General features: G+C 48.1%; 1 protein-coding gene across 1 annotated transcript in view; it reads right to left on the bottom strand.

Annotated features, from left to right (window-relative positions):
• Positions 1-7,808, bottom strand: part of LOC124487616 (collagen alpha-1(XXIV) chain) — a 56,819-nt gene extending 49,011 nt beyond the window's left edge. The window contains 2 exon segments of the mRNA XM_047050043.1: positions 1,042-1,112; positions 7,328-7,808. Of these exon segments, the coding sequence (XP_046905999.1) occupies positions 1,042-1,112; positions 7,328-7,383 (127 nt within the window). The 5' untranslated portion in view covers positions 7,384-7,808.
• Between the last annotated feature and the right edge of the window lie 14,570 nt (positions 7,809-22,378).

Here is a 22,378-nt window from a genome sequence, read left to right as displayed (position 1 = left end):
TGGCTGGGAGCGCAGACTGAAATCCGATTCAAACTTCATTTATGTTTGCCAATGGTATGCTTCAGGCAAACGTTCAGCACCAGACTCTGTCTGTGGAAACAGAACGCCCCCTCCACAAGATTCTTAAGGGAAGAGGTGCGTCGATAGAAGAAATGTAGTCGTCTTGATGCGACGTAACAGTAAATGAGACATCACAAGTAGCTAAGGACACACTAACTGAAGTGTGTGTGTATGGGGGGGGGGGGGGGCTTTGACAAAGCCCTACTTCGGTAACGCTCTTCCCGCCCCGTCTTGACCAAACCACTGATGGGTATCCTCTTATCCGTTCGATACTATTGATGAAAGAGCAGAGCTCGGCCAAAACATGCTAAGCTCTACTGTGAAAAGACCTCTTCCTCTCAGTTTGACTAATTGACGTACTTGCCAACAACGTCCGGTCCCCCCCCCCCCCCCCCCCCCCCCCCCCCCCCCCCCCCCCTAGCTTGCGCTTCACTGTCCTTGTGCGTTGAGGGGGGCGGGGGGGGAACGGTAGAGGGGAGGAGGGGGCTGTAGAGGGGAGGCAATAGAGAGGAGGCGGGGGACAGTAGAGGAGAGGGGAAGGAGGGCGGTCTCAACCTGAATTCTGAGACCGATGGAACAAGAGCAGACCTGCAGGGAGAGAGGGGTTTAAAAAAAGAATGGGACTGGGAAGCTCTCGTGTGCAGCTGTCCTGCTCTGACAGAAACACACACACACACCCTGGCCGGCCTACCGCGTCCTGCAAACGCACTAGCCATGACCAAACCCCTCCTCCGTTGTGTGTTTTAATCCACCACGTTCCGAAGCATGACGCGTACAAAACCAGACACGTTTTTGCAGAGCCTTAGCCGTGACTTTTAACAACGGGGGGCCTGCGTTGAAAGGAAACCTTGCCTTTTTTTATTGAGCAGATCGAGCAAAGCCGCGTTTCGTCCTTTCATCTGTGTGTCAGGTTGCCGGGGGAGATGTACAGAAAGATTCACAGGGGGCAGAGTTCAGTCGGATTAAGGAGGGACCGCTTACCTTGCGTTTGGTCGTCTTCTTCTGCAGGCAGCACCGCTGCACATAGCGACAGGAGGAGGAGGAGGGTTCTCCTGCAAAGAGACGCGACAGTTAGCCTCGGAAAACGGAAAAGGACCGTGAGAGATGGACGATGGCAACTCCGTCTTCAAAGTGTGTGCATGTAAAACAAGGTGTTTAGCGGCAGAGAAGCTACTGTACGGCAAATATTATTTTAAATAAAATGCGTGTTGACCAGTTAGGGAGGTCAAACACCCCTTGGAGAAGCTTCCAGTGGGTCTTGGCCATGTGCTACAGTGTCCACTGTGTAGGAAGCAGGTTCAACATCATCACAATAGAGGCAGATACTTGACTGGGTCGTTTTTCAAACCAAAACCGTTAGTCAGGCTTCGGTACTCGAGAAATGGCTCAACTCTGCAGTCACTGTTCTAACGCATTCCATTTCCTCTTCAGCAACTATTTGGCTGCTGAAAAGGACAACATACCATTGAAGCCCATGTGTATAAACCTTGTCATAACATGGAGTCACCGCAGTATTACCTAGATACGAGAACCACAGCTCATCAGGCACCACGTGAGAATGACACAGCCAGTCCACTTAGCTTGCTGCGGGACTTATCAAAGTCTTGTTGAATCACCCGTGTCGTGTTTCCCCTGTGTTGTCGCTAGCGTTAGGTCAGTCAGGGGGTGGGACGGGGGGGGGCGATTCAAAACCTCCTGGGTTAAGTTAACCTTGAGAACCCCCCCCCACCCCCCCCCCCCAGCTAACCCCCCCCCCCCCAGGCTAACATTCCTCTGGTAGACTGAGCACAAATTGCCGTCGGACAGTCAATTCTAGGAGTCCATTAAGAGAACCCTTTCTGACCTGAGAGCCGTGCGCTGACTGGCTGCAAAGGCGGCCGCCGTATTTGACATTTTGACGTCGGGAAGTGATTTGGTGAAAAGATATTTGCGGGACATTTTTCACGCAGGTGCCATTTCTGCCCCGGCAGTTTAGATCCGGATCCGACATGTATCATTTGAGTTTAAATGAGGTCCTGTGACAAGAACAGTAAAAAATGACTGATGGCTTTACTGCACAGCCATATGGCCTACAACAGAAGGTACTGGAATGTCGTTTGAGTGTCTTTTCCGTAACCACATAAACGTCTGCAAGTACAGTAGCTGCGGACACAAATAATGGGCTGATGAGTTAAAAGGTTTAACCTGACAACGTGGAAGATTAAGAACCTTCTGAGTCTGGCTTTACCTTCTATCGGGAGATAGACTATGCAGAGTGACTATCAAACAGTGACCCTACTCTGACCCCACCTCTAGGTGGCGCTGCCCACCATGCACACAGCTGTATTAGCGCACGTCCTCTCAACACCACTTCAGTTGACTTCGTATTCACTCATGGCTGACCAACATATTACAATACATGAATCCAAATATAACATATTGCATCAGATTATTACCAGTCAGTTTTGTGTCAGCGAATTGTTTCCAATACTAAACACCGAAAATGTTGTGATGGCCAGTGTAGCAAACTAAACAACACAATTCAATAATTAAAAAGTTTAATTAAAATGCTGTCAGTCATTCCCCATAGGCTACTATGGACAATTCTCTGGATCATGTCTGTAGGAGACAGTGAACATGGTCTTGTTATACAGCATGCATCACTTACCAATCACACTTAACATATCTGAAAGACGGTTACGTAACCACAGGAGCAATGAATCTCTTACTTCTGTACTGTACATTCCAACCAAACCAATCAGAGGAAAAATTTCGGAGCATTCGTTCAAGCTGTCATGACTAGGAAGGGAAACTTCACAGCTGTGAGGCCATAGTGAACTGTCTCGACAAAAGAGCACTTTTTTTTTTAATCAGACTGTGACACCTGAGGAGAAGCATAAGCATACCTGAGGAAAAAAAGATCAACCAAAAACCAAAAGCAAACTAATGTCAAGTGCTTACACCACAGTCACTTCATCTTAAACCCACCACCGAGCGTTTATGATTGACAGGCGGACTATAAGCCAGAAGAGTTAGATGTGCACAACTGAAAGATTTGAGGAGTGTCTTTGTGTGGCTCATATAGAGTGAAGGAGAGAGAGAGAGAGAGAGAGAGTCAGAGAAAGAGAGAGAGTCAGAGAGAGAGTCAGAGAGAGAGAGAGAGAGAGAGAGAGAGAGAGAGAGAGAGAGAGAGAGGGGGGGGGGGGGGGTGGAGGGGGTCTCTCGATGGCAGCCACGTTTGTTTTCCCAGAGCGGTGTGGCCCTCTTGGCTTGGAGGGGAACAACCCATGAGCCCTGTCACCTGTTCACCATCGAGATACCGGTGTGACATTCCACAGCCGGGAATACAGACACACACCCCCACACCAGGAAAGGGAAAAGGAGAGGGGGGTGGGGGGTGAGGGGGGCAGGGGCATTCAGTATATGAAAACAATCATTCGTCTGTTGGAGGGGGGGATAAAACTGTCATTTATAGGGCCGTGGAGTAGCTGGTTCGGCTTAAATCTTGGCTGGTTTGGAGTGGAAAAGTCTAAATATAACATAAGTGCCCAAGGTCCATCTAATGCTAATTCTGACAGCCAGGTCTCCATCTGTCACAGGTTTGCAAGAGCTGAAAACGATGGCAAAAGACAATGTGGGAGATCTCCATCCATCCCCCACCCCCCCCTTCTCTGTCACACTGATGAATAATGTTGTTTTGCCAACTTGGCTCTCTCTGCATTTGACGACGGCAAGAAGCAATTTGGGCCCATTTGATGCTCCAGTAGGGTTAGGGTGATTTAGGATTCCCAAAATGAGTGAAACCTGAGGTAAATTCCCTGTCTTCTCAACTGACAAGCCCACTACCCCAGTGGTTTATGGGAACGGTTGCTGAAAGCACTACAAAACTCCCCAAACATTGCTTTGTTGAAGGAAGGAAATACCAGTATGTAAGTGAGTGAGTGCCATGTCAAGACAATAAACAATCAGGTCTTCGAGCTCTCCACTGTGATGAGTCTGTCTAGAACGGAGAAATGTTATGTTCTACTCCAAAATTAGCCTGGAACCATAACAATACTTTATTGAAGAAGGACAAAGTCTAAGCTGTTCAGACCAAGCCAATGCGGTTCAGACCAAGCCAGTGCGGTTCATTTCACATGCAAACAATGCCAAATCCACTTAAGTCGTGTTTACAATCCTCACAAGAAAAGGGGAGGCAATTTTCCCAACTTGGTTTCATTGATAACTGCCAGTGTGTGATTTCTTAGTAAGTGCCGACACTGGCAGTGCACTGTTTACATGACTAATTGGCAGTCCTATTACTCAATCAGCCAATCAATTGGTGGAAGCTAACCACGCCAAGATGCTAATCCTGCAAAGATGTTGAACAACACTTTGGGCTGGCTTCTCAGAACAAGATAATGCCTCAAAGTACAAAAAGACTCAGGAAGGGATGATTGTGATGGAAAAGTGATTTGGTATAGGACCATCTCCAAGATTCTGCTCGTGCAGAAGTAGGACATTCTCTCCATAAGCACAAAACCTGTGCATAGTTATAAGCAGCCAATGGTCTTCGGTCAAAAGTGCCGAGTCGCTTCAAGTATTGTTTGTCCTTTCAAAAGTACCTTCATTTATTTATTTTTTGGCCTTTTCCTAACTGTGCAGTGCTGTCCTGTAACTATCAGTATAAAACAGACCATCCAACATGGAGTCAACTTAACATGGTGACTCAGCAACTAAGCGTTGTTAAGTTCCAGAGTATGCTGGTTGTCCCCCTGCCAAAACGTTCAAGACAGACAGCCACGATGAGGCCAGTGAACCAGGACAAAACAAAAGTTAAAGTAGAAGGCCCAAGGTGAAGTTTAACGCTTGCCTGCCATTTTTGCATTTACAGATCATTTTTTATCAGTGCTATACGCTTAATACAAATCTGTGAATGAAAATTCATGAGCACCATGGTAATTATCTCCTGTTCCTGCATGCTTCCCCTGAATCTAAACCATAAAATTCTTGAACATGAATCTGCTGCTGATCTCAGTCCAATATCTGTTCCTATTGGCAACTGTTCAGCCATCACACCTGTATCGAGACTATGACTTCATCACGGAGCCCTGAACTAATACAGCCTCTGTTCCACTTCTCCAAATGGCCATTAGGCTAACAAGCCTTCCAAGTGCAGATACTGCCATAGGCCACTCCAAATCTGCATGGCTCTATCACAGAAAGCATCAACTGGTGGGGGGAGGGAGGGAGGCGGGGGGGGGGTGGGAGGGGGGCGGGGGGGTGCACCAAAGCTTGTCAGTTCCTCCCGCCTCTTCTCCACAACTCCCCAGATTGGTCACAGAGTCAAGAGGTCACTGTAGTCCAAAGCAAAGATTGACTTAGTCCACAAGACGGCAAGCAGACAAAGGCCTGTGAGTAAACTTCCACGGGTCTTTATTGGTTTGCCCTTTTTCCTGTCACAGGGGAAGCTGCAGATGTTTGGAGGGTGAACCACAGCCCCTCACACACACCGTCTAAAATACCGAGCGGAATCTACAGATGAGACACAACCCTGCTTACTCCACAGAGACACAGATTGCATCGAGTTGCGCGTAATATGTCACCTTGCACCGACTTCATTTTGCGACATCGACGGGGATGCCTGTGCAATTACTCATCTACGAGTCATTCAATAGTACACATGAAGAAAGTAATCATACTGAACCAAGAAATCCTAATCATGTTATAGTGCCTATGCTAATTGGCCATCAATAGACTCCTAGAGATTGAGGTGTAAGGTGTCAACATGGGGGGGGGAATTGCTAGTCATTTTCTTTTTGCTCTGAAACAAACCTAACTTGTGTGTGTTTGTATGTGTGTGCGGCTTCCAAAAGGCTTGACCCACAAGCATTGTAGAAAATTGCATTTTGACCCCTTTCAAGCCCATTCACATTCGGATACTTTTACCTATCGCATGACAGGCCAGGTGTGTAATGAACTTCAATGGCAGAGGACTTTAGACAGGTGAGGGTGCGTAGCATTCTTGCCTCAATCAAAACACAGACATTATTGTGTATTATGTCTGCAAGAAGAGCAACAGCAATGAACTGTGTTCAGGACCTCTGTCAAGTTTATTTAAGCGAGGACCGTTTCCAGCCTGTACTTCACTGTCCTTCAGACCACCACACAACAGTGGATGCTTGTTGCTTTAAACCCTCAGGAAGCACTTTCAGGGCATGTAACTGAACCAGCAACACACTGACCTCTCACCTCTCAGTACATTCGCAACAATTTGCGTCATTCTTACGTTTGCTGCTGTAGAAGCATTCTGTAGTGGACGACCATTAGTTCTGTGGAACAGTAGGGATGTCACTGTAGCAAGCGAGATGTTTGGACGGGCATCACAATGCACGGGATTGTCGTTGTTTTCTAAAGCCACGATTTCCCTTTCGGTCTAGTTCTGCTACAGCCAAAGTGCCATTAGATTTCTTTGCAACTCGTCAGTCCCAGCCAAATGTAACAGCACGGCAAAAACCGCATGCCTAGGTGTAAATGCCCGATGCACAGGAACATGTGGAATGTATTGGGAATAACTCCACAATACTGAGCTGCACGTAGACTGGTCGCTGTTCAGATTCAGAGTCGAGATGTATGATTTGTACAGAATAATAGCATTGTGAAAATGGATTTACGTGTTGCAGCTTGTGCTTTAAATAACCCAACTTTCTTAGCCGGTAGAGTTATTTCCAGACAGGCAGCCATTCAGTGATGACTGCCAAGGGAAATCGAGTCTACTGAACGTTCGCTTTTAACCTAGTTGGGAACTGCTCTTTATCAATTCAAACCACCTTACAAGAATCTTGTTATGGCAACACCGAAATTGAAGAGAAGTGCTGGAAGAGATCAGAAAGAGAGAACACGGGAGACCCTGTTTTGTCGTGAATTCCTACCGCGCCGTCAGCCCTTACAGACTTCAACAACTGCGTAATCAATAAAGTGTGCGCTGAATGACGATTGGAGATGTCAATGCCAACTACCCACCGACTTCTAGGTGCACCACGTGCGTTCTTATTTTAGTACCCACAGGGAGCAAAAACAAAAAAATCTATAAACAAGACCATTTCAATCATTTTTTCAAGTATGATAGGCTATGCTGTGTCTAATTACTCCAAGTCATTAATTGATTGATGGGAAGTTGTTAATAACCAAAAGCACTACTCACACAACTATTCATAAAGAATTGCACCATGATTGAATGACAAATTGAAAAAGTACTTTCATCCAGTTTGTAAATAGAATAACTTGTTTTCAAGGTGCATTTACTCACGTTATTGCAGTAGGAGAAACGCGTCCACTCCTTGTCCGTTGGGCTCCTAAATGCATTTGTATGCATTTGTCCAGGCAGCAGAGTTCTAAGTGAAAACAGAATTCCACGCAAGAGGACACCGGTTCATGAGCTAGCCCTTGGTTACAGCCAAAGGGAGCGTAACAGAACGAGGATTGCCACCTCAGAATTTCCTCATTGTATGGAGTCCAGAGTAGAGGTCTCCACTCTCTAACTTCTCTCCCAACTCTGCGGCTCGCGGAGCACGGGGATTATTTTCTGTCGACCAACCAAAGAGACGCGCGCCAGTGCTGTTGAAATAAATATATGGAGGATATGGCGCCAGCCAATTAAAATGTTAACGTTGATATTTACAGAGCGCACAAGAAGGTCCCGAGTTTGATGCTTTCTTTAGATGGTCTTTAAAAGACAGAGACTTAGCTCTGTGCTGTACCTCTAGGCAGTTTCTGCATGTGCCTTGACTTGCACTGATGCGAGTGGAACCGTATTCATCCCAAGTAGCCTACCAGCTGGTGTTAGATTTCACCCAATTACTGACTTGTGACATCACATATCGGATGCAGTATACATTCACACCAGTGCTTTCATTGAACAGCAAGGTTTATGTGCCACAAGAACAGGGCTTTTAATAGTTCACTATTTGTGCGTGAATGTGTGTGTTTTGGGAAGGGAAGGTGGGGGGTTACATTGGTGTCACTGTACACTGATTGATCCATTTCCAATAGCATGGAGAACCTTGACAGAGGAGTGAGGTTCTGTAACCACCTGCCTCTGTGTAAACCTTGTCTAGTAGGTCTTTATCTTGACCGTGGACATTGAAACCCCCAGCTCAGCCTCATGGATAAGAACCAAGAAGCAGTCAATATGACGTCAATGACAGGGGTCAGTGGAAAAACATCTTCCAAAGTCTTAAATCTTCTGAGAAACTGACGTGGACTTCAGGGCATGTAGCAACACTCTTTAGAAAGCAAGCCTGCATGGAAAGACAGCAGGGGAGGAATGACCAATCCTGGTTGAAAAACAACGTTGTTTACACTCAAGCCATGCCATCATCATTTTCTAATGAACAGTTATGTCAACCGTTATATAAACACTGATTATATATACTCTCTATATATATATCCAGTATACATATCTTAATTTATTTCATCCCCCTAATTTAGTTTGCCTTTATTTTTGGACATGATTGGAGGACTAACACTGCACTTCTAACATAATATGGGATGGTAGAATGGATCTGATTGAAACTTACTCTCTCTGGTCTTTGACCCATGCTCAAACTAACAGCACCCTGTTGAGCCCCCCCATCTAATCAGCTTTTCTTGTTGTCCCAAGAAAGTCCCTTCAAACAACAATCATAAAATAGGCTACCGTTCACGCCATAAAAAGATGAAGAACTACAACCATAGAATCAATAGAAAATCAAAGCCTCAGGGAAAAATACTTCACTTCTTTTCAATAATTTATAGCTGTAAACTAATACTCACTTGCATTCAACATTTGAGCTCCCCTTTACATGCCATGAACCGAGTATTGAGGAAAATAGTGGAGCCAGACTATGGCAAAGAAACACAACTACAGCAGCACCACCCCTACAGCACCACCACCACCCTTAAATCCATTTCTCACCCCTCCCAACCTCAGCTACCACCTGAAAACATGGCGCATCTTGACACCAGCTTTTTTCCAAACAAACAGCCTCTAGCTCAACACTTCCACAATTCCAGTGGACTGACCCATTAACCTAGAACAAACAGAGCACTGTGATTCGACCCTGCATCCTGGCAGCCCTCAGCCTCCCTCAGCCTCTCAGGGGAACCCATATGGTTTGATGTTTAGTGGTACCCGCAAGAGACAGCAGAGTTCCTGCCTCAAATCCCAGGTGGAACCATGCAAAGCTCCTCAGCCAGATTCGCGGAAACGGAAAAACAACAACGTCTAGCCGCCTAGAGACGACTGACACGTAAAAGTCAGTTAAGGTAAGTAAATCTGGACCAAGCGGTCTTCTTGGCCTAAAAATAGGAATTCCGAGTGACAGCATTAATCTTGTTGAGAGTATACCAAAGTTTTGTTGAGGGTTTCCAAGTTACAGAGGTCTTTGGGGGCTCCATTCAAGCACTCTTACCCTCATCAAAGAGGAGGTCTCGGAGGATGGTGCACGTGCCGCAGTGCATCCTGGGGTTGACATCAGTGTTTGCCATCATGATCGTGATGCCTTCTCCAGATGTGGCCCGCTAACTTGCAATAAAACAAGCGTGACAAAAACACGTCATGCGACATCTCAGATGAGCAGCAAGCCAGTCCCCAGACGATTATCTTATCTTTCCACTTATCAACTTGAACCAGAAGAAAAGTCTGAATATATTTTGCGGCACGACTCATCAAGACATGTGACTGACGGCGTAAAATGAGACTGCATTTCAACTCTTTAAAAAGTTGGCATCAGAATTGCAGTGGCTGACAACCAGTGATCAAGTATAAAAAGTCTGTCAGATGTTTAGCATCATAACCAAGAGTGCGTTTCAGAAAACTTCTGCCTTTGAAAGTGAGTTTAGTCTATCTTTTCTTTACAAGAACAGATGGGTATTAATGACTCCATCATGGAACACTAACAGTTTCGGCTGAGGGAAACAGCACAGCACCAAGTGGTATCCATTAATCAGATTGACTTCCTAACGGAATGGGTCTGGATGAAGGACTGACCCTTCTGAAACATATGGAGTTCCCCTCACAGTTTCATCACAGATCCATTATATGACCAGTAAATCTGCCTGTGCTGAGCCAGAGCCCCAATAGCAGTCAATGGGACAGTGTTCCCAAACAATGACTAAGAGGATCTTGAAGAACATGTGGGGGGGGGTGCTGATGAGAGGACCATGTGGTGAGAGGAACCAAATTCTGCCAAGAGGTTTCAAAGTTACACAATCAAAGACTTCATCTTAACGTTTATCTCCCTCATAATGGACCTTATCGCTGCAGTTATGACTTTTAATGGCCTCTCGCCGTTGCAGCCCTAACACCTGCCGCCCTAGGCGGTTCTTATCTTACTTTTCGAAAACCGGAATCCAAGAGCAGATTGGGTTTATCGTCGGTGTTTTGAGGGATACGTTCACGTGTGCGTCGGCCTCCATTGACTCGGCTCTCTCTCTCTCTTCATCCACCGCTGTAATCTGAACAGCAGAAGGCCTGCTTCCTACTCGAGTCGGATCCAAAGCGCCATGTGGTCGAGGCACGTATTGTCTTCCAGCTGAACATATCATAGTAACAGCTTGTAAATGTGGTGTGTGTGGAAAGTCTCGGCCCCAGAGTAGCGGGTCCGAGCCAAAGTCAACCGCGGCTGGGGAAACAGAAGAAGAAGGAAGGGGTGGGGGTTGAGGGAGGAGGGCATGCTGGGGGTTGATAGAGCATGAAACATAGTGGCCCGAATGGAGGCTAGTTGGACTTTGATTCAGAGTTTTGTCATGGTCAAGATGGCTCGTTACTTTTCGGCTCAGCATGGCAGGCCTATGTAGGCAGAGAGAGTGACCACATAGTGATTGTGGCAGGTGCTTTACTCGGAGATACGACGTACATCTGAACGAGCTTAGCAATGAATGTTTCATTCGTTGTTTCTATCAGAGCACGTTTTGGGCTTGGAATCCCACAAGTGTGCACATGCCTCCCAGATGGTAAAACACAACACAAATGATGCATTCTTCCTGACCCAACGGTGCTGTCTAAGTACAGGTACCGTAAAGACCTCATCAGTCATTCCCACCCAGTCAGCACTACTAGAGAAAGTTAAGTCGACTCACTCTCTCTAATTACTCCAAGGGTGGCTGTGTAATCTTTGTCCGGTGTGTGTCACTGGGTCTGAGGACCTGTTATTTTGCCGAACGGGGAGTGTGTGGACAACAGCTGGGCGAGTGCTTAACAGATGGCGAGGGGGAGAGGTTTGGCGCGTGGAGCAGAGGCAGACCTCCATGGGACTGTGTGGGCAGTTTGTGGGTCCACAAGGGGACCATGGGAGGGGGCTAGGTGCGTGCAGGGAGGAGGGAGTGAAAGGGAGTGAGTGAGAGGAAGGGACGGGAGGAGGGAAAGGGATTGCCCCCCTGGGAACTGTAGATTGGGCAGTGGGGGGGGGGGGGGGGGTAGTTTAGACTGTTGTGAAGCATGAGGGAACTCGTTGGGGGCAAAACACATTCCGAATAAGAGGAAAGAAACAGATTGGCTTGTTTTGGGGGTTTGAAGGCCAGAATGTAAAGCAATCTGGTGCCTAAAGCGTTCTGCTGACAAAGGGCGCTAAGACATGCTGAAATTCTATACATGGTGGATTCATTGTTGTTGGAGTGGGTTTGTTGTTTGCAGAACTGTTGAAAAGTGTCATTGTTATACTGTAGAAGGCCTTGAAGATTGTAAAGCAGTGGTAGAGCATTTGACTGCAGATCAACAGGGTACAGGTTCAAATCCCCCCAGTACAGTTTGTTGCTTTGGATAAAAAAAGCATTTTCCAAATCACAAAAGGCAAGAGAAAGATGTGGGAAAGAAGTCCACTTGTATGTGAGAAACCCTCTGTGGTGTGCACGTTTTCAATTTGGAAAAACATTTTCCACATTTGGTTTTCCTCCCTTGTGTTTCCCTGGTGGGTTTGCTGTTGCAAAGCATCCTGGGCTTCAACTCTAGAACCTTCTGATGGCTTTCCCTTCCTTGCTCCAGGAGATGTGAAGGGAAAATCATATGTGCTTAGCAGAAACGTGATATGATTCGAGTTATTTTACACTGGAGCCCACAGCTACTCTCACATGGTCAACATTCAGCTTTAAGAAAAACAAGAAACATGAAGGGTTAACATGTAGAATAGGCTACTGGAGCAAGGGTATCATCTTAATAAATCATGCACCAGTCTCGGCTTTGAGAGCATGTAAACGACATACTTAGTTCCAAGGAAAAGACGAGAGAAGATGCAGAGCCAAATGTGATGTCGCAGGATTAGCTTCCAGGGGGCCCGTTTAAAACGGTCCAATTTGGACAATAAAGATAAGAGAGGTGTTTGTGAGCTTCGGGCAGGCCACTCGATAGAAGTGTTGAGTGACTGCGTGCTCAATCACTATTTTTATTAGACTTCTGCTCTTTATATGAGGAGTGTGGTATGGTGCGGGGGATTTGTTTCACTCTTATGGGTCTGGTCTCACTATAAGCATGACTACATCCATGTGCAAACGTATTATGACTTTCAGAATCAATCTAGACTAATTGGCATTGCCTGAGAGACTTGTCAGCACAGAGCAGGGGAGAAGTGATGTAGCCACAAGCTCAACCACAACAGTGGTTTTAAGAAGATTATCGCAAATGGAGAAAGTGTGTATGTGCAACTATCATTTTTCATCGAGCACAAACACATTGTTGATGGTATAGTACAACTCAAAGTTTAGAGTATAGGCCTGTTGGTCTGTCTGCCATTTTCTCTTCTAGAAAGTTCAAAACTAGAGAACCTTTTTTCAAATGGGCGTTCTCCAATGATTTGGACCATAGATTGAGTGATTGAGTGTACAAAACAAATGAGCAAAACAATATTTTGTCGAAACAAACGTAACACGTTCGCTCTGTGGCCAACCAGCACGCTAGAAAAAGTCATGAGTCATTGAAAAAAGTGTTCTATTGAATCCAAGCCAAACGGCCAAGTGAGAAACGGCCAGTTAGTTATTCATAAAAACCTGCAAAGGGTTTGCCAGGAGAGGAACTCCCTCTCAGAATTACACTCTGATACAACCCGGACACATCTCATCTTCCGTGTGCGGCCAGTAGGAGGACGCTCTAGTAGTGCGGAGAGGAGAATGGGAGAGGAGGGAGGAAGAGGGAGAAGGAGGGAGGAGAGGGGAGGAGAATGGGAGAGGAGGGAGGAGGAGGGAGGAGGAGGGAGGAGAATGGGAGAGGAGGGAGGAGGAGGGAGGAGGAGGGAGGAAGAGGGAGGAAGAGGAGGAGAGGGGAGGAGAATGGGAGAGGAGGGAGGAGGAGGGAGGAGGAGGGAGGAAGAGGGAGGAAGAGGGAGGAGAGGGGAGGAGAGGGGAGGAGAATGGGAGAGGAGGGAGGAGGAGGGAGGAAGAGGGAGGAAGAGGGAGGAGGAGGGAGGAGAGGGTGGCGTCTGCAGAAGCTGCATGACTTAAAAGGGAGAGGAAGAAGAAGAACACATCTAAAAAAAAAAAAAAAAACTCTTGACCTCGCTTTCATCTCTCAAGCTGATCCTCTGTCTGGCTGGAAGTCTCTGAGAAGCTGGCTATGGAACAGAGAGAAGCTTTATATTTGCTAACTAGAACTCCCTCACGCAAAAATCCAGTTTCATTTTACAAGAGGGATGAGAGAATGGCTTGAAAGGCATGTTTTTGTAGAAAGGTCCTCAGCGATATTATCAGGGTTGTAGTGAGTGATTCTTAGTTAGCTACTTTTGTGTGAAGTGTAGCCAGCTCGTATGAGGATCATTTAATAAAGATAATGAGTTTAACCATCAGGATGCAGCAGTTTACAATGATAGCCATTGAGATGCCAAACACAGAGAAAACTAAGTATTGTGTATGAATGTGTAAAATGACAATGGTGTAAGCTGTCTTGCTCAGTATGTTCCAGAATTCTCTTTAAGGGTCTGGGAAACTGACTGCAAAGTGAGACAGGTCTACAATAGAGGTATTTTGACTCTGTCATGCTCCTGTCCAGATTTTGTTACCCCTCTGCTGGTACGAAGTTATATTTTCTACCTTCTCAAAGAAGTTAAACTGGTCTGTAGTGTAGGATTCCCACACTCATTCATCTAAAGATAATAGTAAATGCTTTACTCATCTCAATTGAGTCACAGGAAATACACGTCAATTTTGTTCTTCTAAATCTGTTGCCAGCCAAGTTCAGTTCAAACTAGGCAGCAGGTTTCCCCTTCACACCCCCAAACCACAACATCGGTGGGAGCAGGAGCACTTCGGACTTCCGTTGTTTCAGAAGCCCGGTGGGGGGGGGGGGGGAGCTGTCAGGGGAAATCAGCTGGCGTGACGGCGGGCCGACAGGAGGCGGCATTCAAGTTCAGGAGAGCCGGGACGGTGGCCGGGGGGGCGGTGTGGGTCGGTGTGTCGGTAGGGGGGAGGCGCGTATGGGAGTGAGGCGGGGAGAGGCGGCGTGGGGGGGGGGGGAGGGGGGTGGGGGGAGGGGGGGGCAGGACTACAGGCTGTCCTTTCATGGGCTGAAGTGCCGCCCCGGGGAAGAGTTCACACCAGCACGCCACCGACCCTCTCCCGCACTTAAAGAAGGAGCGGAAATATTTCGCATGTCTGCCTTGGCCGCAAGCCCCGCGCTACCTTTCAGGTTCGGTTCCCTCCTGGCTCCTCCCTCCCCCTCCCCCTCCCCCTCCCCCTCCCCCTCCCCCTCCACCACCCCCCCGAACCCCCCCTCCCATTGTCATCTGGTCCAGATTAGGGAACCGAGACGGAGGGCGCATCAGGGGAGGGATGTGTGAGCGCTGCTCGACTCCACTGACAAAAGGCTGCTTCATCCCAGACGGTGCCAGTGATACCGGGGCTGGCTCACGGCCTCCCTGCCCCCCTTCTTGGACTGCTTTTCCCCGGGTACAGGGATGGCTCATGGCCATAGGTGCCTGGGTGATGGAACCAACAGCAATGCTACTCGAATTGGATGCATGAGAAGTCAAGAAGGGGGGGGGGGGGCAAAATGGCACAGAAAGCTTGGAGAAAAGAGAGGACGAGAGACGTCCTGCAGGTTCTTTTTTGCCAAAGAAGCGCTCATGGCTTTGACATGAATGGTGGGCTTGGGATTTGACAATTTCATGGTGGTTCATATCTCACTGCGCATAAACCAAAGGGGCCCGAGAGTACCTCTAATAACCCACAGAAAGGGTCCATGTGAGGGGAGAGAGCAACTTCATCGCCACATCTCCATCTGGATACGCAAAAAACTGCAGTCGGGCTCTCGCAAGGCCGTAGTGTGTCCACTCTAAAGTACAAAACACAAAGTAATGGAAAGCAGACATTCATTCCTTTTGAGAATAAACATAAAACACAGTGTTCTGCTGGAGATCAGAAACAACTGCAGAGAAAATTGTTACCAGGAAAACTGTTTACTCCTCCTCCAGACGGCATGCTGGGCACCCTGGTTTCCACGACAACGACCAGGGGGAGGAGAGAAGGAAGAAGGGAGGGACAAGTTTCTCTGTCTTTCTCTTCCAGCACCTGAGACACAGGAACGGTAGAACCCAGCGTTGACACCGGGCCTCGATTCATTTTTTCGACCGTCAGAAACACACGTGACCCGGTTGATATGAATAACCTACCAGTTGCCGGGTAAACGACCTGCTTTGAGAGCTAAGCTTTGAGCGCCACTGTTTCACGTGTATGCCCTCAACCCCTGATCATGTGTCCAGTTCTCCAGAGGAGTAGGGGAGGGGGGGCAGAAACAGACACCTTTTGTCCCTCATTCATCACAAGTTTATCCCTCTTGTCCCTGTGTCCATCAGCTGTCCTGTGTGCGCAGGGCAAAAATAGTCTCGCTTCTGCTGCGTTTTTGCCCTGCTGGCCACTCAGGCATGGCTCCCCCACCCCCCCCCCCCACCCCCCCCCACCCCCCCTACCCCCCACCCCCCCGCCTGTCAGCTGGGACACAGGGTTCAGGAGTCAGTGGACACACACACACAGTTCCACCACCGTTACCTCATACAGTAACTGTTCCGTCCTGGATGGGCAACTCCCTAGGGAGAACATCCCCGGAAAGCTCCAGAAAGCTCCGCTCCGAAGCCGATGTCGCCGTCACGCCGGCTTACGGAATGTCGCTGGCAGCAGGGCCTAAACTTGGAGCCGTCCAGACAGACGGGAAGCCAGATGGGTCGGAATCATTCGAGGTGAACCGGATGACTGTCTGGCTCTGGTAGTGGCTGTCTCCTGCTTGTAGCCTCTTTCAAAACCCACACGCTGGCATGGACGCGTCGCGTCAAGAGAGAAACGCAGGACTCAGACCCCCAGTAAGGAACGAGAACGGCGTCACAGTCCGAGCGATTTCGAGGTAGAAGAAAACATGTCGATCCCGACCGCTCACCGTCTGCGAGCGATTTTCGACACACAGAATAAGTGGGCCCCTGGCACTCTATAAAACGCTTTCTGAAGCATCCAGCCATTATCGACACCCCCCACATCCTCTGTGAGCACCGCTATTGGGTTTGCTCTCACCCTGTGCTAATAGCATCCCAATTGTACTCGGGAAAAGCGTCCAAATAGAACAACATGGTGATTTGGCAGAATTGCTCCACACCACAAATAGAACTGTTCGTGAGTGTAGTTCAGGTTTGATTCTGAAATTCCCCGTGTGTTTAACGGTCAGATGGGCTTGTTGGTGTAAATAGCCATACCGTCATGACTAGTCCCGGGCAACAGAGCCACTCAGATCATTTCTAATTCCTCAGATCATTTCACTCTTCATTCCCTCACTCTCTTGTCGCTCTGTCTGTACACAAATCACATCGCACCCTTGTGTCAAGAAGCAAAATGGGGCAGGGAAGCAATGGAAGACACGGAAGAGCGATCGTTTGAGAGAGAGGAAGAGTCCTCAAAGTGTGTGTGTGTGTGTGTCTTTAGTGGCAAAGCCATGTTGAATCGTAGAATCTACGTGGAATCTAATATACCAGCTCCAATCCCTCCAATCACCCCACCCACCACGCTGAAGGGAGCCTCTTCCTGTGAGAACAGGTTTTAACCAGGTCCTTCTCGTAACCGTCAAACTGAGGGATTCTTCACTGGGAGGCCAACACACTGCACAGACCCTGGGTCACTACAGGAACTGACCTATATGAGTTGCCTTAATTAAAAAGAAAAACAAGTATATTCATTTTGCGCTTTTATCTCCATGGCGTATACAGATAGAGGATTAAAATAGCTCAGCATCCATTTGTGCTGGCTGTGTAAATGTGCTGGCTTTTCCAAATGTTTATGAATTTACAGGCAGCCTGTCACGCAAAGGTAACCGATGGACCGTTCGAAAACATCCAGCAAACAATCCCCTCTTCCTCTGCCAGTGTGTGTTAGGCCCACATCAGTAGCCCGGCACATTCTACGACCAGAAGGTCAGCTGAACTGTGTCGTCCTATTAGAAGCAGGGTCAAGCGGACACCTGCCGCCAAGGGGAACGGCCACGTAACTGACAGGCGTTAACACTCCCATAACTACACGCTAAGCTGAGTTAAATACGCAGTGCTGCGTAAGGACACACGGACAACCCCCCCCCCCCGCACACACACACGCCCCCGTCGTTATGCTTTTTATTTACACATCTTCTGTTGAGTGGGCGAGCCATACACCATCAAAGATCGATCGATCTCTCGCACTCTCTTACGCATCTCACTCTCTCTTTTTTGTCTCTCCTCCAACTTCCTCCCCTGACTTCCACATTTCCCTCGGACCTGAGTGGTCCCAGGGGTCCGCTGGCCAAAGCGGTCCCAGAGCTATGGACCCATGGCCGGAGAGACACTCCACCTCATCGACACATCTAAACAACATTCCCATCGGCTACAGCGCAACGCCATCCAAAGTTTTCCTGTTTCACACAGAGGCATCCGAAGCGCGACACAAAGCCGACACCGTCAACATGTGAGAGGTGAACGGGGGAAGGGGGGGATGGGGGGGAGGGCATCACGATGACCCCTGAGGTCATCAGACGGTTGGGTTAGGTGGAGTGTAGATGCACATTAGCCCCCTCATGTGAGAGGAGGTGATTGGGTTGTTTTGGGGCACTGAGGGTCACACCTTTGATCTGCAAACCGTGTCCATCCCACGGATTGTGTCTGACCTTGCCCCTCAGACGGGTGCACACCCCACCCCCTCACACACACACACACAGACACAGACACACACCATCCCTACCGCAGCGGTGGAAAACGTACCGCCGACCTCCTTCACCTCCTCCTTCAGCCTACTTCACACCCCTCTTGATCATAATAGATAACTGACAGACTGAATGCCTCAGAGACAAAGCCAGCCTTTAAATAAGACGGACGGTCGAACTTCCCTCTCTGTGCCGGCTTCCTCGAAAGAGATTTGTCGGATTCCTCGTGTGCTTGGAGCAAGGCTCTAAAAAACAGTGACCCTTTTCGAGCAGTCACTTCTTATGAACATTACAGTACAAGCAGAAGTTCACATGAAGAAGCAGGATGATGGAGTTGCTCCAAACAGAGGCTGGCAGGAAGGCAACCAGCCGGTTAGTCAGTCAGACAGACAGACAGACAGACAGACAGCAAAGGGCTGAGGCAGAGAGGCAGGCAGGCAGACAGACAGACAGTCAGACAGACAGCAAAGGGCCGAGGCAGAGAGGCAGGCAGGCAGACAGACAGACAGCAAAGGGCTGAGGCAGAGAGGCAGGCAGGCAGACAGACAGACAGCAAAGGGCTGAGGCAGAGAGGCAGGCAGGCAGACATACAAACAGTCCATGTTGGAGCAGAAGGATGGTGGTCTTTGCCTGGTTGAAGAACAGCAGTCAAATGCTAGCCCAGGAAGGAGGGACTTGTGGCAGCCAGAGCCGCACAGACAGAGAGACAGCATTGACCCAGACGCTGAGGTTGTTGTCACGTCCCCGACATGCACCTTTCTACCTCAGCCCCACATCAAACACCCGCACACTGACCCTCTCTGCAGCTCATGCTACTTAGAAACACTCAGCCTAGTCGAACACGCATCATGCAGCCTCGGGTCGAAAGCCCTGTCAATCTGCGACATAGCGAAACCAGGTCAAAAGCTACAATCACACTTTTCGACTCAAACATCGGGATGCCAGGTTTTGGGGGTCCAGGTGGTGACCGTCTCGAGCTACCAGGACTCCGTCTCTGGTGTTTGGGAATGGATGATTGACAGGAGGGATAGAGCGGGGCTTTTTGAATTAAGCATTCAGAGCGTCGATGTTGCTGGAGTCGACTCAAAGCATTCTTCTGTGAAATGTGCAGAACATACAGAGAGAGGGGCCTCCGCCGCAGTCTGTTCTGCAGTGACAAATCTGTTTCGCAGATTGCCTTGAATTTGGTCCCCTCAAGGAAGCGCTTGGTCAACGTCCAAATGTATTTTGGTACCGCCTCGATCCAACATCAGCCTCATCCACCACTGAATTTTGTCAAAAAAGGGTGGAGCCTGATGTTGTCTCATTTCAACGGACGTATTGGAAAAAAGAACTTAGTTTGCAACACAGGTTAAACCATGACTTTCTGCTGGTGGATGTCTCGCTATGTCAATCAACTGTTTAGTCGTGAGGCTTCAAATTGAATTGATTGGAACGGAACAGAACAGAGAAGGGCACAGTGTCACTGCCCCACAGCCTCCCTCTCTGCTGGATCCCATGGACCATGTGATTCGGAAAAACACCCCCCCCACACACACACACACACACACACACACGTTCCATTACTCAGTCAAAGACATCTTATAGATGGTATCCCCGTCTACGCTCGAGCCACGAGCCCCGACAAGCAGCAGCGCTCACATGGCTCACAGTTTATGTAATACTCTGAAGAATGCCACCGCTCAGGTTATAAATCACACGTGTGAAGTGACCAGAGAAAACACAGTGCGTGTGTGTAGGAGTGTGTAGGAGTGTGGACGTGTGTGTATTCGGACGTGATTTTCGTTTGTGGGTCAGCGTGGGCGTGTGTACTGCTAGTGACAGCACGTAAATGTTGTGCGTGTGTGTGTGTTTGTAAGTGAGAGGGTGGGAGAAAGTGTGAGAGAGACTGACGGAGAGGGAGAGTGAGAGCGAGAGCGAGGGCCAGGGCTGGATGGTGCAGGGCTTGCACACTCCCCATGAGATGTAGGAATAAAAGAATAACATGCTTTAACACGAATGTCGACTCCAAAACTTAAACAAACAGCCGGCCGTCTCTTCGTTGCCTGAAGGAAGCTACCATCCCAAAAAAACGACCTGCCATGACAGGACATGCTATTTCCATCTCAGTTACGTCTGAGTGCATATGTATCATTGCTGAATATGGCGAAGGGAGAGAGAGAGGGAGGGAAATAGACATAGAAGGAAAGAGGGAAAGAGGGAGGGAAGAAAAGAGACAGACAAAGTAGGAAGAGACAGAGGGAGGGAGGGAGGGAGGGAGGGAGGGGGAGAGGGAGAGAGAGAGAGAGAGAGAGAGAGAGAGAGAGAGAGAGAGAGAGAGAGAGAGAGAGAGAGAGAGAGAGAGAGAGAAGCTTGGATGAACCGTTTTGATGAATATGGGGATCAACAGCTCAAGAAGTATCAACTATGAACTAAAGATAAGCGTTGATAGGGCTGCTTTCCAAAGGGGAGGAACACAAAACAAACAGCTATGTTCACAGACGAAGACCAATGAAACCGAGCATAGTCACCGAAACACACAAAAAACATACACATCCCTCACCAAATAGAACCTCCATCACACACACACACAAACACACACACACTGACACACTGTATCATGTCAGAACCCCCCCTCCCCAGCTAAATATACTTTCTCAGTATCATCAAACCGGAACAAACAAGCTTGTAAAAGGTCATAGGTCACCTCAGTGGCAACAGCCTAACAGGGTGGACAGCTGTGCGCTGAGAAGTCCTCGAGACGATGAAACAACCAAAACGGAAGGACAATTTGTTTCAGTGACGAGGCTTTAATCATCTTGATGGCAGATGATGAGGTGGTCACAGCCAGACACCGTTCATGCCAAGTCTAGGCGTAATCCTTGGATAAAACAAAGATGTTTAAAAGATCATGCATGGCCCCATTAAACACAGGCTTAGCGAGGTGTGTTTTTTCACCTCCAAGAGGAATTTCTCACATCATGAGCCGGCTCCGGGGAGGGAATGGAGACCTCCTTCATGACGGTCTGTTGGCAACTTGAAATTCATTCATCAGCCGATTTTTCGAGAAAAAGCCAACGGTATCATACACACTACACGCTATACACATACACACACACACGCGGTGCTCTCCAGCCCTGTTCCAGTAGAACCACTGTCCTGTAGGTTTTACGTTTACATTTATGCATTTAAAACCTACAGGACAGTGGTTCTACTGAAACAGGGTTGGAGAGTAGGTAGGGCAAGTCAAGTAAGGGAAGTAAGGCTGGGTTTACCTGACCCATAACCCATCCACCAGCCCACATCGCTGCCTCTCACTTCACAACAGAAACCTGGCCAGCACACCCTATAACACCCCCTTCTGTGCTCTGTGTTTTGGCTCCAACTCGACTCCACAGTAGCACCCAATTCAAATATTCAGCTGGCTGACAAGAGGAACAAGGTTAGATACAGCCTAACTGGTGTTAACGAGCGAAAACGTAAAGTACGGTTGCTGTGCAGGAGTGCATGTGGAGAGCCCTGATTTAAACTCAGCGAGATTGTGCATGGCTACTTGTGAAAACAGCAAGAGTATAGAAAATCTGATGGTTCCTTTGACTTATCTGAATCTCTTACGTGTTAAGTATACAAAGCACCTTCCACAGAGCCAATGTCTATGGAGCACTGCCAGGTCGCAGTTGTAAATGAGAACTTGTTCTCAACCAGCCTACCTGGCTAAATAAAGGTGAAATAAAAAAATAAAAAATAAACTGCAAATAATACAATAATGCAATTTATTTAGCAGAAACGTTTCTCCTCAGTGACATGCAGCACAAGGGAAGATAAAAAAAACCTGCAACCATTTGAGCTGCTGTCAAGTTCACTAACCCCTGCTTAGTTCCCTCAGCACCATGATAGGGAACATCCTTTTAAGTTGGCACAACTGGGATCTGAACACCAGAGGACATGGTAGTGCCCAAATGATGTCCACCAGTTGTGACATGATTGAAACGGTGCTATTACTGAGATTGTGCTGCTCTCTTCTGGTGGGGGGGTGTTATGACAGCATGGAGTTGGACACCTCTAATGACTTCTTACACGAATGCCCATGATGCCGCTGGGTACTGTAATTGATTTGATGTGAACATATTTGACTTTGTGCACACAGGAAAAAAAAACCTTCACAGTGTGATAAAGATGATTTCATCCATAATATGAGCAGTGCTGACTGAC

Source organism: Hypomesus transpacificus, chromosome 26 (genome assembly GCF_021917145.1).
Source record: "Hypomesus transpacificus isolate Combined female chromosome 26, fHypTra1, whole genome shotgun sequence".
NCBI classification, from domain to species: Eukaryota; Metazoa; Chordata; class Actinopteri; order Osmeriformes; family Osmeridae; genus Hypomesus; species Hypomesus transpacificus.
This window is presented reverse-complemented; position numbering and strand designations above follow the sequence as displayed.